The sequence below is a fragment of the Nylanderia fulva genome, unplaced genomic scaffold (assembly GCF_048542155.1).
Source record: "Nylanderia fulva isolate GAGA-0341 unplaced genomic scaffold, ASM4854215v1 Scaffold36, whole genome shotgun sequence".
Taxonomy (NCBI): Eukaryota; Metazoa; Arthropoda; class Insecta; order Hymenoptera; family Formicidae; genus Nylanderia; species Nylanderia fulva.
In genome coordinates, this window is record NW_028190433.1 from 968,892 (window position 1) to 985,279 (window position 16,388).

Sequence of the window (16,388 nt, forward strand, 5' to 3'; positions counted from 1 at the left end):
CGCACTTAACGACCGGCCGTTCGCCACGCTCGATGATCCCGTAACTATCTTTTTTTTTTTTTTTTTTTTTTGGATTTTGTATACCGTGCTTTATTTCAGTTTTCCTTTTCATTATTTATTCAACGCACTTGAGATTTTATTTTTACAGATAGAAAAGTAATAGGATATAAGCTGTTAGCTATTTAATCAAGAACTTGAGTATTGAAATGTATTTTATACTAAATTATTCTTGCGATAAATATATTCGTAATTATTTCTCCTCGTGTTACAATTTTAAATAACTGATATTAAAATTCTCTTAATCTTCTGTCAAGCATATACATATACATTTTTTATATCATAAGCGGCGCGACATATATATATATATAGTATTCCTCGTCTTATAAATCGATATCTTATAAACCGCGATGTAAAGGCATAATCTCTCGATTACGAATGTTACGGGTGTCAACGGGTGTTACGGGAATATGGTGAAAATGTGGAGTTACGATATATTTCGCCAAACACGTGTTAATATTCATGAGACTATCATCGCGCCATGCGCGCGAAGCTCGTTCGAAACGACATATTGGTCGCGCCGGCGGATTATGCGTTTTATTACAATAAATAATCACGACCGCGTAAAACGCATCCACGTCAACCGTGCCCGATGATGGATCGGATGCGGCGCGGAGTAAAAACACGGCGTAAATCACGTGAGAATCGATATACGGACCGTCCCGTATTACGCGACGACAAAAATTTTCCCATATACCATATATATAAAAGATATTTATTTAGATGTATATATATATATATATATCGGTGCGAATTTTAATAGGCATCTATAAACATTTGCGTATTTTATTATAACCAAGTGGGACAGAAATCCTGCCGATTTGCGCAGAGTTAATATATATAGGCATCGTGTAACTCAATCCGTTGCGTGTAAATCAATAGCGTTACATTTCCGCTGTAAAAATCACGTTCGACAGGGTGTTTCGAGCTTATGCCTGACATATTTTCCGCGTTTCCGCCATGCTCGATAAAATATATATCGCCGGTCGCGTCGATTCTTCAGGCTACAGCGGACAATGAAAAGCGGAAAATCGAATTAATTTACACTTAAAGCTTCGAATGATCGGTGATTGGAAACCGGATTTCGTGATGCCGTCGGGCAGTGCGAGCACGGATTGGCAATACGTTAAAATTGAATTTCGAGTCGCGCCGAAATATTGTGCCTCTCGTGTTTTTAGTTTAAAACAGCTTTGTCCTATTCCGCTCGGAACTTTGTGTATACGCGTATTATATGTGTGCTCAGTTTAAACTAAAGCGAAATATTTGCGACATTTTTCGTGAGTCTTTCTCGATAATCAGATAATTCCTTTAATAAACTGATATATAGATATTAAATTTCTAACTTATGGAGATCTAGCGTTTATGTAATAATTTTCAACGTTTCGATGTAACGTCACGTCGTTATTATGGTTTCCCACGGATATGCTAAACTATACGCTCATATTCAATATATTTGCTTACCGATGAATAAATATCTTGATAACAAGCCATGCATAACATTCGGACAAACTCGTGATACATATGACACACATGTTCTGAGCTGGCAAATACATTCGTCAATTATTACAAAATTTAACTGTTGCGAAAATTGATTGCGCTTGCCAAATACAGATCGTTTACATTTCATATCGCTTAACGCGCGAATGCCAGTTCCGCGTCGTATAATAAATATCACGCAAATGTATCGAGTCGTTCGTTAGATTAGTGTGCCTTAATAAATGCAAATTAAACTAAATTTTTCGTCCGAATGTATTTTCCATGATATATGAAGACTTATAAACGCGACGTTGAAATAAATGGAATCAGAAAAAAATATCAGAGATATTACATCCTCTGATATTGGAAAAATTTTTTTTAATGGTAAATTCTTTGATATGTATATAAATTTGAAACTGATTTTCCTGCATTTATGTCTACTTAAATATTTAATTTGCGCTTTAAATATGATCGTTACGCATACACAGTATAATATGCAAAATGTAATAAAAGATTAAAATCAAATCTATGTGCCGCAAAGTAGATTTATAAATTAAAAATATAGTAAAAAAAAATTATTTCTGTCGGTAACAAAAAAAAAATCGGTTTAGAAAATTCGTCGAAAAAAATTTGCATGAAAAAATCGTCTGAATCATTGCGAACAACGAGCTACTTTCCGTATCTCGTGACAATGGAATGAGCAAAAAAAAAAAAAAAAATACATGCTCATTCGTGCGTATTTTTATAGAGAACGAGCGAATACGTTCGCACCGCGTGAAAAATCGCTAAGAAGGCAGATAATTTTGCGTGGCTGGTATCTTGCGACACGTGTTTCGCGACAAGGGCGATAAGATGCCCTGCTCCCTCTTTTACAGCGAAGCATGAAAGATATCGTGGAAAATGCGTGTTTCATAAGATACGAGCAATCACCTGAGATGGAAATCCTGAAAACCTGAATGATATTCTGCGAGAGCCCAGACAATATCTTCCGGCATCTCCGCCCTTGCTTCGCCCTTGCGTCGAACGTAAAACAGAGATTTATCTTTAGTATATAACAGTCGCTTCAGCAACACATACACATATACATATAATATATGCATGGTAAAGTCGGTGATGTCAGAAGCGAAGATATATGTATGTACGGAAATTTTCGTGATATAAAAACTACGCTTTTTCTTATTAAAATATATGCGATTATAAAAAGAGACTTAAATAAATCTTGAAAATTTTTGAAATATTTTACGCATCACAAAATAATTTAATCCATGATTACCTAGTTCAATCTACATAGTTCAATGCAAGTCTGATAACAGTTTGTATTTATGATCCCCGTGCATGTATTACAAAGCCGCTCTTCAGATACAATTGCTGACGATATCAATGCAAAATCCGAAATTTGAATGTTGACAATATTACGTCAATCCTTGAATTATTATAAAGACCACTATACACACCATCATGCTATTGTTGCACGGTATATATATTGCCACCGGCAACCATATAAATAAAGGCTCTATACCCCCTCATTCCGACCGTTCTCGATTATTATCCGCGGAAAATCGAATCGATTACACCCAGGAGGCCCTATTATATCGATATTGTTACCCTCGAAACTCCAACATTATTATTAGTTGGGAGGCGAGTCTCTCTCCTTCTCTCTCCTTCTCAAACAACAATACGAAGCGACAATTTCATTCGCCATTCAATACACTAAGCTATATAATTGCACAATGCGAAAATGAGGGCATCGTGACGTCATAATAATTAAAATCTAGGACCTTCGCGTTACGTCAATAATCTCATGTACGCCGATAATCACTTACTATTTAAAGATTATTCTATGTTATTAGTTAAATGCTTTTCGTTTTGGATACTAGAGACATAAAAGATGCCAATTATTTCAATAAAGGACGATTATAAAAATCTTAATTTTCAATTTTTAACGTGCAAGTTTACAGTTTATTTTATGGTTGCAAATATACAGCTATAATAAAAAAAAATATATAACATTTAAGACATATTGTCGCATTCTATATAAAACATACATATGATAAACATTTATTAATTAAATATAAAAAATCGAATAAAAAGAAATTGCAAATAAAAAATTGTAATTCTAAATAAATATCTAATAAAAAAAGAGAATCGCCGTTAGCGTTGTTCTGGCTTTATTTATATCAATCCATACGCGCATTTTGATTTTCGGATTCAATGTTGGGGGAATGTATCGAAAATGTCTGTGCCGACGTGATTGCGAAAGGATGGTGGTGTATTTTTCACGTTATGGGCGACAGGTGGACATGATCGATGGTCAGATTCGCATCCTTTGTGTAAATTGCGCCAGTGTATAAACTAGCGATGGGATCAAACGTTAGTCAAATCATGAATTTTTTTTCTATGCAAATTACAGCCGCAAGAACAGAATTAATTATTTTGAATCAGAAAGAGCGAACGAGAGATAGAGAGAATCTATATATTTTAATCTAAAAAAATTTATAATTGTTCCTCTTTAAGATTTCTGTAGTAATTAAATGCAATATAAATTGATAAAGAATAGTAATCATCTTCCGTAGAAACTGCTTTTTTAATTTACATAAACTTTAATAAATATTATTATTTCACTATAAAAATATATGATAATAAATGATGCAAGTTTATATACTTTTTAGTTGTTCGGTAATTTTTTTTTGAAGAAAAAGGTAATCTCAATTTTACATTTGCTGCAGTGTCTACACAGTCTGTAAAATTAAAACGAATGGAGCGACTAAACAAGAAAGTTTCATATTAGCCAAAGACAGACAGAGAATATTTCTTACAGTGGTTACAACTCTCGTTTAAGAACGACCAAATAATAAGTATAATATGCAGCGTGTAACAGTCTCCCGAGGAGAATTTAATTACTCCCACTGGTTTTAAATGTAGAAATGCACACTGAGGTCCACCAAAGAATATTTCCATTATGTTAAAATTTCTCTTTGAACATTTCTTCCTTAATTATATTTTGTCGCAGGAGACTTAATATGAAAGACTGAATATATAAATAATATACAGGTATATACATATATGTATATAATTATTAACTTTTTAAAAGAAATTAAAAGTTATTTAAAAATTTTTATAATAAATATATTACATGCAAGCTTAAAAATTTATCAAATTCCAAAATTATTTTTCCATTTTACGTTAACATTTCTTTTGACATTTAATTATATTATTATACATTTAATTATTTTAATTATATTTTGTACTTTAACACGTCATAAATAACGAATAATTAGTACATAATTAATCGTTAACTATTTCAAGGAAATTAAAAAAAAAGTCAGATTGTTCAAATGCATTTACCGAATTTAACATATTTTTCTCTTACAAAAGAATTTAAACCTGAATATTTGGTTAAATTCATAATAAATTCTATAGGCAATAAACGTCAGTCTTAGCTCGACTCGTATACTAAATTTCCCAAGATTACGTTTTTCTACGAGAGATGCACTAAATATTATCATTGTTAGAATTACGAGGGATAAAGCAAATTTCAATCGATTTAAGAATCAATGATCGCTCGGGAAGAGAGAACCGACGAAGATGAGGAACTATCGTAAGGGTGCAGACTTCAGCAGCGATTCTTGTCACTTCCGAACGCGCGCCGACTTTCTTAGTCGCTCCCCTCTTTAGGCAAGGCAGCAGATGTTCTCTACGACATGCTCTCGCGCCAGAGAACTTCCCTCCTCCGACGAAAATGCGCTTAACTAGCCGTCACCGCCCGATGCCACTCGCCATTTCGGCCTCCCTCGAGCAACCAGCGAACCATCCACCTTCGCCGCCTCCAGCAGACCCTAAACAAATCTTCTACCGTCGAGAGAACAACCCTTCCGCCTTTCCGACTAAGACTTGCAAACCATTTCCGACTAAGCCGCGCTTTTCTTTCAACAACCTTTCGTCGTTGCAAAGAGAGGAACGAGGTGAAAGACTGCGTAATTAACTATCAAGATATTTAACTCCCTTGTCTTAACTCTTCCGCTTCTCAGTATATCATCGATAATGGTGAACGTAATTTTATTATTTGCTTGTGTTAATAACTTTAAAATGATTTAGCAATGCAAAACAAGTTGGGGGACCGCCATCAATGCGTGCGATATACGATATTAAGGGGATCCTAAACTGTTTCATTCTGTTTTATCGACAAAATGTGAGATTAGATTCAGCTATAAATCTATTTATCGACTATATGGATTGTTTTTACCCGAAATTAGAACGCTTCGCCCTTTGTTAATATTAATAAAGAACGAAGCGTTCTAATTTTGGGTGAAAAACAATCCGTATAGCCAATAAATAGATTTATAGCTGAATCTAACCACGCATTTTGTCGATAAAACAGGAAATCACAGACTTCTCAAGCACGTTTAGGATCACCTTAACGTTATTACAATAAAGTTTAACAGATTCAATCAGTTTATTAATTCCATCGCAAATATTTTAGTTCACGGGCGTGTTCTGAATTAAGTCAAGGAAAATTATGTTGAAACTCAGAGCTAAACAGAGCCCTTGAAGAATGAAAGCGTGAGATATTAACGTGAAAGGAATTCTCTGGCACGTAGATAATGTAATCGTATCTCTTGCAATGAGAAGAGAGTATTATCTTTATAACTTTACATCTCAGTGTAACAGGAATACTATGCTTTTTACGAAAGATGTATTAGAATTGTTTCGTATCTCTCTCTCTGCAAGGATCTCCATGTGTATCCCGTCGTAGTTTCAAGGGGAGTCATTGCTTCTTTAATTAAGATTATTAAGGTAGTTTAACTCTCGTGAACGCGAAAAGGTAACTCTATATCACCGCTCTCGAGAGTCGCCGTAAAATCAATTGTATTGTCAGCTAAATAGAATCGCTGCTAGAATGGCAAAATGCAAAGCTATTCCAGCAGAATATATCACTAAAACAACTATATGGTAGCTCGATATCGCAGGCATGCGATGTCAACGAAATTTAGTGAACGTGCCAAGAAAAAACCGTCTACGCGATAGCATTTGCATGAACATTCTGTGCCAAATGTATGCATCATTCGAAAATATATCAATACTTATTTGAATAAATAATAGTGAATGTGATCTCTGAAAATTCTACATTATATGAGGAAATACTAAATTATTTAATACATAAAAATAAATATGTATAAATATAAAAAATACATATTCCTTAAAGTGTTAAAATAATTAATGATAATATTGCGATATATATTAATTGTAAGCAAAAAAAGTAAATGTATTGATATTTTTTTGCTTTAAGATAATCAGTGTCAGCCAATGAAATATTATTGGCCGAGAAAATAATTTTCGGTAATTGTTAGCATGGTCTACGATGAAGAATCTCACAAATGGAATTCTTGCGAGGGTGCCGGGATTGTAGGGAAAATTTACAAAATGCGCTTGGCGATTTCTCACGAGCAGGCCGCGAACCGCGCGCGAATGGAACGAGCTTGCGGGGACGAAGTGCTTTCGCACGTGTTACATCTGTTAGTTCCGACTTGCAATGCCGACTTGCGTCGCGTGACGAGAATTTCGCCGGGAGCAAGGAAATGCGCTTTTAACTAACTGTCACCGCCCGATGTTATGAGCCACTCCACGAGCCAAACCCGCCCTCGTAGTCCGCGAACAAATGTCCGCCTCATAGCCGACCTATCCAGGAACTTACAATTAGTTGAGTCCTCGAATAACCTGCCGCGAGACGTAGTTATCATATTTCTGTACGCAGCACATCAGCTTTCAAAAGTGGTTTACAGTCATTTAACTATGCATATACGGTAGATGTTTAGCACAAAATTTTTGATAAAGTAATTAATTATTTCTTTATATTCTGGCATATTTTTAATTAATGATTAAAATTTATCAGGATAAAAATCCCCCAAAATTTAATAAGTTACAATCCATTAATCTGCTGTAATCTGTTTGAATATTTTAATTGTAATCCTCGCGATATATAATGGTAGGTACGATTTAAAAATTATAAATCCTAAAGTATTTTGCTATCACAGTAGTTTTTATTTTCTCTTTGCGAAACTGAATTCGTGGCAAACGTGGTCCGAAGATTTATTCGTTAAATCGGAAATGCTGGACGGCTATTAATTTCCTGTAATCGCACAAAAAGAGACAAGTGACGCGCGAACTCCCGGGCAAAAATGATTTACAGCTCGCGTCATTAGGCGCGGGAAACAGGCTCCCGGCTGCCAGTCGCACCCTAGTGCCACACATTCGGCGTCCACATTCATTCCCCCGCATTCTCTGACCCTTCTAAACAAATGCGCTCTCGCCCGTCGTGAGCAACCCTTCCCGAGAGCTTAATCAAGTTTGCTCCTAACTGAAAGTTACGAGCGCGCCCTCCAAACGTTCAGAATCGAGAAGTGCGCTTTCACGCTTTGCTATTGTAACTCGTCGCTCGTGAAAATACTTTTCATACATTTCATACGTTTAGCTAGAATATGCACAAATAAAGCCAGTTCGAGGCGGCTTAAATTCGAGATCATGCAAAGCGATAAAAATTTTTGAGAGTTTGTTTCGCTTACCCTATCGGCTGTCTCAGGCATCCTCGATTTTCGCATTCCTCGCTGAAAAAGAAAAGAAACATTTCGTTATTAATAAATTTCATAGCTTTGTATGCATTGTTTTATCTAAATGTCGTTCATAACTTAAACATGTGCGCAATTTTTGCAATTTCTTCTTAATTCTTTCTCCATAAATCTAGGTTGAAATTCACACGTAAAATTTTAATTAAAACTTTCAATTTCTTCTTCTACTACCTTTTTAAGAAAAATATTTGATTTTATAAGTACTCTGTAATTAATGTAAGATAATATAAAAAGAAATAAATTCAATTTTTTAATTAATTTTTTAATTATATTATTATTATTATAATTTAGAAGAAATTTATTTATGTAAATAAAAAATAATTTTATTTTTTACAAGATAACAGTTTATGTTTTAAAAGTAGAAAGAATAAGTTATTAATATTTATAAAATAAAAAAATAAGTATATTAATTAAATATAATCTCTGCTCAAATGAGGCATATAAAACATCTTACATATAACAGTTCGGACTACATCGGTAAGATGTTTAAAGATATCAGAGACATTCTTTTTACACAAATAAAACCCCTTTCGTAACTAGTAAAGTTTCAATTCTCCTGATAGAATTTTTTGGTTCAATTCTCTTCGTCTATAAATTGAAACATTGCTTCGCAAGTAATTACAGTAAGGTTGTTTAAATCGATATAAACTGTAAACTTAGCTGGTAACAAAAATAATTAAATCCTCGTCAAAAATCAATAGAGAGACGGAGAAGAAGAAAGCAAGAGAGAGAAAGAAAAAAAGAGAGTCGCAAATAACAAATATATTATGCATAAGTAATTAAGTTTTCGAAATTGTATTGCACTGTGAAATGCATATTTATAGAAAGAAGAGATTAAAAAAGTTGAAATATTAAAACATAAAAAGAGATTAAAGCATTTATTTTTACAAGATACTAAAAGAATGGTATTATATAATAAATATTGGTGGATAATAAATATTTCTAACGAATTTGGTACGCGTATATATCATTCATGTGAATTAGTCGAACGGTCGGATTTTAGTTGACTTTAGTTGGTTACTACGAGACTTTCTAAATATCGCAGTCTTTAATCCGCAAATGTGTTGTAATTAAAGTGAGGCTGGGTTAAAGTCCTTGTAATAGGCTAGGCGTGCAGGCCCACTCCAATTTCGGTTGCTAGGAAACTAATCTTTCGAACACTTCGTGGATTCCGCGCATTTCGATTTGCCGAAATTACTTTGATCTAACAAATGTCAGTGAAACTCTGCGACAAAATACGATTTACGCTAAATATAGAGATTATTGATGAACTCTATCGGTGAACGATGGATTTAAAATTCTCAGCCAATAATAGTAGTCATATTCACAATTTTCGCGACATAATATATATATTTTCCCTTGTCATACATAAAAATATAAGATCAATTTTTGTCTTAATGCTATTAAAAAAGAGATGGAGAATATTTTTAAACGTTTTCAATAAAAATGGAATTTACGAGAATTAATTAAATTTTACAAATATTTGATTTAATATAAATTTGAATATAAAATGACTGCCAAAGTATATATAAATAAGAGCGTAAGGTATAACGATAAAAATATAAAAAGCTTGATGAAAATTATTGTCACGCGTGTACATTTCTCGAGATCATTAAACTCAATAATTAACATTAAATTCTAGCCTTGTATTCTTTTACCTCTGAATATTTTTAAGGCGTGAAACGTATCGGTCGCGCCAGCTTAATTCTTTGATTTTAGATATCATCGTCTGATGCTTAAAATCACTCGAGATTCTCGACTCGAGACGACTTAAATCGAGATTATGTAAAGCGAAAGAATTTTCAACAGCTCGCTTCACTTACTCACATGATTATTAATGAATTTCATAGTTTTGCACGCATTATCCTATCTAAATGTTATGAATACATCTATGAAAAAGATCGATCCTCTCGGATCAGTTTGTGAATCCACATATCATCCTACTCTACTGTCGGATTTACCGTGATATACTGAAGAGGAATCATCCGGGGAAAATAAGAGAGATCGAAGGAAAGTACATCGGCCTCTTTTCTATCGGCGGCTCGCACGTGCCAGAAAAGAGAAGAAAAAAGCAGGAAAAATAAAATAAAACAAAACAAGAAATGCATCACATCGCGAATATCGGTATATGTACCCCGCGCTGAATTTCCCTTGAGAAAATCACCTTATCCCCCAACCTCGATCCTTGTTCCCGCAGACAGGAATGAAATATCTATTTGCATACGCGAGCCCCGGTCTCGCGGCGGTCTCTGAACTCTCCGACAAGGTAAATAACGATCTGAAATTCTCGCGGCACCTTCGATGGCGGCAGCGGTTGCGAATCGCCGAGAGAAGCGCGTTTCTTCGATAAATGAGTTATTCGCCATTTAGTATTCGTCGAACAGCGGCCCGGAGCGGAAAGAGAGCAACGCGCGCATTTGCCGTTTCGCAACTTTGACGACAGGGGAAGAAATTATTTCGCATACGGAAATGTTCACAGCGAAGATGTATTAAGAGCGTGCAGGCAGGAGAAAAATGAAAAATTTTTAATAAATTGTCAAGATAAAGGCATGACATTAAGAAAGCTGTACGTCAGAGATTAAGATAAAATCATTTCTCTGATGATCTTATTAAATTGTTCAGAGAAACAGGCTTGCCTTCCTCTAAACTCCTATCTCGATTTCCGCGAGACAAACGCAGAACATAATGGGACCTGATTATTTAATTTTTTTCCCCTTTAGCTTTACGTTACATCGGGACGTAATCCGATAAATGTATAATTTCGCAGCGCCGTTGTGTGTGCAAAGAGATCAAAGCCAGAGCTGCTTTTATGTCGAGAGGCTGTTGGCTCGAAGCTAAGGAAAGAAATTAAACGCAAACACGAATTGTACAACGAATCGGCAAAGTAATGTCGAAATGTATTGACTTACGTCTATGCGGAGTACTGCAAAGAGACGTATATCAGTTACAGAACTATGCTGTCGGGGCAATTTCGAGCGAACCTCTTCTGCCGCAAGAAAGTCATAACTCCATCCCCCATACTTCAAGTCAGAATCCACATGTCTCGTATATTCGTTCTCGCGTAGAACATTTTAATCGTTTTTTTTTTATATAGATTGTTTTAGATTGATTTTACATTTTCCTTAACAAAAACTTTGTACTGTACTTCTGATCTATTATATATAACATCATAATATCCATTTTAAGTAATTTTATAAAATTACTTAAAATAGATATTGTGATGTTATATATAAAGCCAATTATATTTTTTTAATAATTCAATATTGGTAATATTATGTTATATATTTTCGAGTGATGACACGATGGGCAAAATGTTTTCGATTACATGAAATAGAGGAAACGATGGAGAAAAATGATGTATAATACAACACGATAGAATTTATTTTGTAGAGAATTAATCCCAACGCGTATTATACGTAATGAATACAGATGTTATAAAGCCATAATGGATTAGAGCACTGTTGCGCATCAATATGCTATAGAAATCCGGTTTGCTCTATGCGCCAGAATTGGGAATCTATTGTGATGCGTTTCGCTTCGACTGCAATTCGGTAACTTCATTAATTAAACAATGGCGCGTTCAGCGTGACGTCTTAACGAGGAATAGCGACGACTGTCACAGTTCCTCGACCGACCTGAATAGCAGACTCTTAGCTTGAGAATAATAGTGATCCATAAGTCCTACGTGTTACGCATTTAAAGGGAACCGACCTTTGCAATTAAATATAGATATATGGATTAGTAACGTTATGCAATGTAATATTTAAGTCTCAAAATGTCATATCTATTTCTCTTCTCACATGTCCCGACAATTAAGTCCATTATATATATATAAATCAATGAATTCCCGAATTACGTCACTATAAATAAATGGTGTACTGTTAAAGACATGAGTGTATTGATTTATAATATTAACTTGACAAGAGAAGAATCAGCATTAATTAAAAGAAATATTTTACTGTAAAAATTCGATTTAATTGCAAATCTTCATAAATTCGTAAATACAAATCTTCATAAATTCGTAAATGCATGAATAAATAGAAAGTAAGCGCATTTTAAACTGATAAGCTTTATATAAACAAAAAATGACTTTACGTAGCAACATTAATCTCTTGCCAGTTCATCATACTGTTAGTACCGTGAAAGATAATATCGCAAGACGAATATATTGCGATAATATACTGAAGTGGAGTGCAGCAAGTAAAGTGCCACGCGTGTCTATATATGTACGCTTGTGCTAGTTAAAGGGTTGACTAACGTGATCCAGCGCGTTAGTTATGATAAATGGCCAGACAGTCGTGGCGAAACTTCGGCTTATAAATCTATCTTACTGTCAACCTTGCACGGCCTACGACCGCTGACCGTTCCCGAGGCAATGGATCGTATAACTTATTTGCCAAAATTTCTCCAATTTGGAATTGCGATGAGCATATCGCGATTGTAAGCACGCGATCTAAAATTTTAATGATATAAATAAATCTGTCATTATCACGATTTCCATCAAACAGAGTGTCCAGCGAACTAGCAATGAAAAAAATTCCCTGATTTTTTCAGATTTTCCAAGACCAATTCATTTTTTCCCTGATTTTTTAGTATTATTTTTTCCAAATATATAATTTGCATATATATGATAAATCAATTGAATGTTAAATCATGAAATCCTTGAGAGATTTTTGTCAACAATGAGAAGGTTCGGAAGTTAAAAAAAAAACAAAAATTTAAATCAATTATACACAATCTGCATTATGTACGATAATCGAAACAAACATGTCACTATAAACTATAATAATCACCTTTTTTATTTATATTATATCAAATTTTTTAGTTTTGTCTCTATTAAACATTAAAATAAAATAACACGACAATATAAATATAAATTAACGAACACGTTGAAATTAATTGATTTTTAACAATATGGAAAATTAGCGTGCTGAGTCAAGGAAAGTTTATATTCATTTAATAAAAAAATTTCAAATTATTGAGACAAATGTAGAATAATGTGAAAAAATCCAGATAAATAATAAAATTTTCCGACTTTTCCCTGACAATTCCAGATTTATAAAATTCCCTGACAATGCCCGGTTTTCCAGCTTTCCCTGACCGCTAGACACCCTGTCAAAGGTGCAAAAATAATTGGAAGAGTAGCTAACAAATTAAAATATGTTAAAATTATTTATCACCATATAAAGTAGATTCGAAATATATAATTAAAAGAAAATGTACAAAAAAATCACATTTTATTACCGAAAGTTTATAGATTTATACTTTTAATATTTTCAGTTATGAATAAAGCGTCGGAAGGGTCGAACGTGAAAGAAAAATACGAGGGTTTCTCGCGAAGACGGAAAAACTCACGCAGTTGGTCTTCGAGCCGTACTTTCGATTAGTCTTTCCCGCAAGAAATTTTTTTCTTTGACGTCGCAAATGGAGCTGTCAGTCGCGACGACGGAGCAACGACGGACAGTTTTATAGTGAAAGTTTCTTCGACAGCGGCAAAAGCGGAAGAGAACAGACCGAAATAACGACGGTTCGAGATCTCGAAGGCAGTCTCGAGAGTGATACGTGCCCTTCACGCACGTGCTAACGCACGTCTGACACACTACGAGGCTCCAAAATAGCTTGCAGCTCCTTATTACATTGCAAACGCTGACATCTCTTTCAAAGAATAAAAGAGTTGTGAAAAATTGAAAACAAAGGAAAAGACACCAGAGTTCCCTCCTTGTTTGTACATTTTATAAAAGCAAAGAAATACGAGTATTACATTTGTATCCTTCGTTCTAAAATATTAAACTTTACGTTAATAAACCACCGTCATTGTGATAACTTTATTCGACATCAAATCTGAAGTGAATGTTTAATTTCAGGGAAAGTCTGGATTTTCAATTATTTATAATCCCAACGTTAACGAACGATTCCATGTTTGTTCGTGGAGAAAAATAATATTTACTATTGAAAAAATAAGATGGAGAAAAAGAAAGAGGAAGAAAAAAAAGGGAAGAATAGCTAATACTGTAGGATACTTTGTGCAAGTAAAATATAGAGCTCCGGAGGATCAATGGCCGCAGCCACTTTGTTGGCGAGCCACGAGTATGTCTGATTTAAGAGTTGAGTGCCGGTGATCCGCTACGACAGTCACTAACTCACATTTCATGGCGGTGAGAGAGTAACCGCGCTTTGGGAGGGAAACACACTGGGGAAAGAAGAACGGTAATCCCGCGAGCAAAGTTGAGCTAGCGCGTCCCGTTTCGATTAGAGATCTCTGCATCTTGCGGTTTCGGAAAGAAAACGTTCGACGACGTTCGCGCAGAGCGGTAAAAAAAAAAGAACTATCGTGGAATATAAAACTTCCCGACGCGGAAGAGAGTCGGAAAGAATAAGCATTGTAATAAGTGCCCGGCGCCGCGACGTCTGGAGCGAAAATCTCCGAAAGGAGATTTCGCTGCGAAAATATTTTCGTAAGCGTCTACTAAAGAGGGCGGATCGTACAGACACGGGAGGAACCCAATTAAAGGGTGCATCTGTAATAAGCAAATACTGAAAAGAGCAATCGTCCGAGCTCTCTTTATCGGGTAATAATGCTTTAGGGAACGTACAATCTATTTTACGATTAGAGACTCGGATAAGTGAAGACTGGATAAGTGAAATTAACTGCCTTTTACATTAGAGAAAGAACAATGAACCTTATCTCTCGTTCTAAACTCTGTATTCTCTTCCCTTAATTGGATCAATTATTTGAGAGACAAGGTAAGTCATTTTATTCTCCTCAGTAAACAATTGTTTCCTCTGAGGAAAAAAAATAGTCAAGTGTTTTTATATTTCTTCGCAGACTTTTTTTTAATACCAGACCGTTTATTACCATATTTATTAAAAATTTGAAAGTTATTTTTATTTCAAAAATAACTCATATATATAGTCTTGAGATTTGTTTAGATATAAAAATATTGGAAATTATTCAAAGTCGCAAAACATGGATTAATATAAAATAAATCATAAAATAGTAATATAAAAATATTTAAAAGGAATTTATATACTATCATACATATCATTTATATTGTCTACATATTTTATTTCTATTTTAAAATGAAAAAGCGTTAAATTGTTAAAAAAATGTTACGTGAAATGTCTCATTAATGCTGAATAAAAATTATTTCTGCGAAATACGTTGCGCAGAAACTACTTTTAATTATTTTTTACAGCGTGCTTTGCAAGCGGGGATTAAGCGTACGGCAACGAAAATTAATTTTCTTCTTGCGTTTGCCTTATATATTATTTACTCCCGGTTACGTGTTAACAAGAAGTGACACTATGCTAAGCGGGTATCGCATTTAAGAGGATTTAATTGTATCGCGCATTTTATATTCTAAAACGAATTTGTATAAAATCGCACCTTATTCTTTTGTGGCATTAGAGAATAAAGAATCAACATACAATATAATTAACACATATAAGTTTAGTTGTCAAATTATTTACACGAAAAAAATATACTTATATAAAAAATATAGGACAATATATACTTCAAAATTGCTTTAAAAAAGGCTTTGTAACAATTAGCAATTCTTGAAGCGTGCAAACGTTAGAAGAAATTCCTTCGTTGCACATTCTAGGAATGTCGACCGACCGGGGACTTTCTACAAAATGAAACGGGGAGCCTGTCAATGCGCGCGCACCATCGTGTCGTCGCTCGTTGAAAGTTCCGACTTAATTAACATCGAAATTCGTTATAATTCCCGTGCAGATCGGACGTCGCTGTGGCTTGCGTAAACTGCATCTGCTTAAGCACGCGCGACGTAATCCTCGGCGCTGAGAGTTAATTAGTTCATAATTCTCCACAACAATGCCTTTATTTGCGCGAGTAGACAATCAACAGCTTCGCGTAATTCATATAATCTCTAAAAACTTACCTTTAAAAAAAGGTAAAAAAAGGCGACCAGTTAAGGGCACACCATTAACAAAAATTATCCATTGCAAACCCATGTACAATAGAATTGTATGAAAAATTATCGATTATAAACCAATGTACAATCGTAACAAAAGTAATGAAATAAAAAAAAAATTGCGCCAAGTGAAAGTAGAAACTTGTACCAGTGGAAAATTAAAGTTGCAGACATATATAGAGTCGTATAATGAATCAATAAAAATTTAAATTTGCAAATGTAGAATTGTACCATAAAAAAACTTATCTTTAAAAAAAAAAGATAAACAAGATGCCAAGTCCATGCGCCATGTGAAAAA

At 34.3% G+C, this 16,388-nt stretch overlaps 1 protein-coding gene across 1 annotated transcript in view; it reads right to left on the minus strand.

The window, feature by feature from the left end:
• Positions 1–16,388, minus strand: part of Cad87A (cadherin 87A) — a 231,946-nt gene that overhangs the window by 179,147 nt on the left and 36,411 nt on the right. The window contains exon 3 of the mRNA XM_085485287.1: positions 8,094–8,135. Coding sequence (XP_085341413.1) covers positions 8,094–8,135 — 42 coding nt within the window. The remainder of the gene's footprint in view (positions 1–8,093; positions 8,136–16,388) is intronic.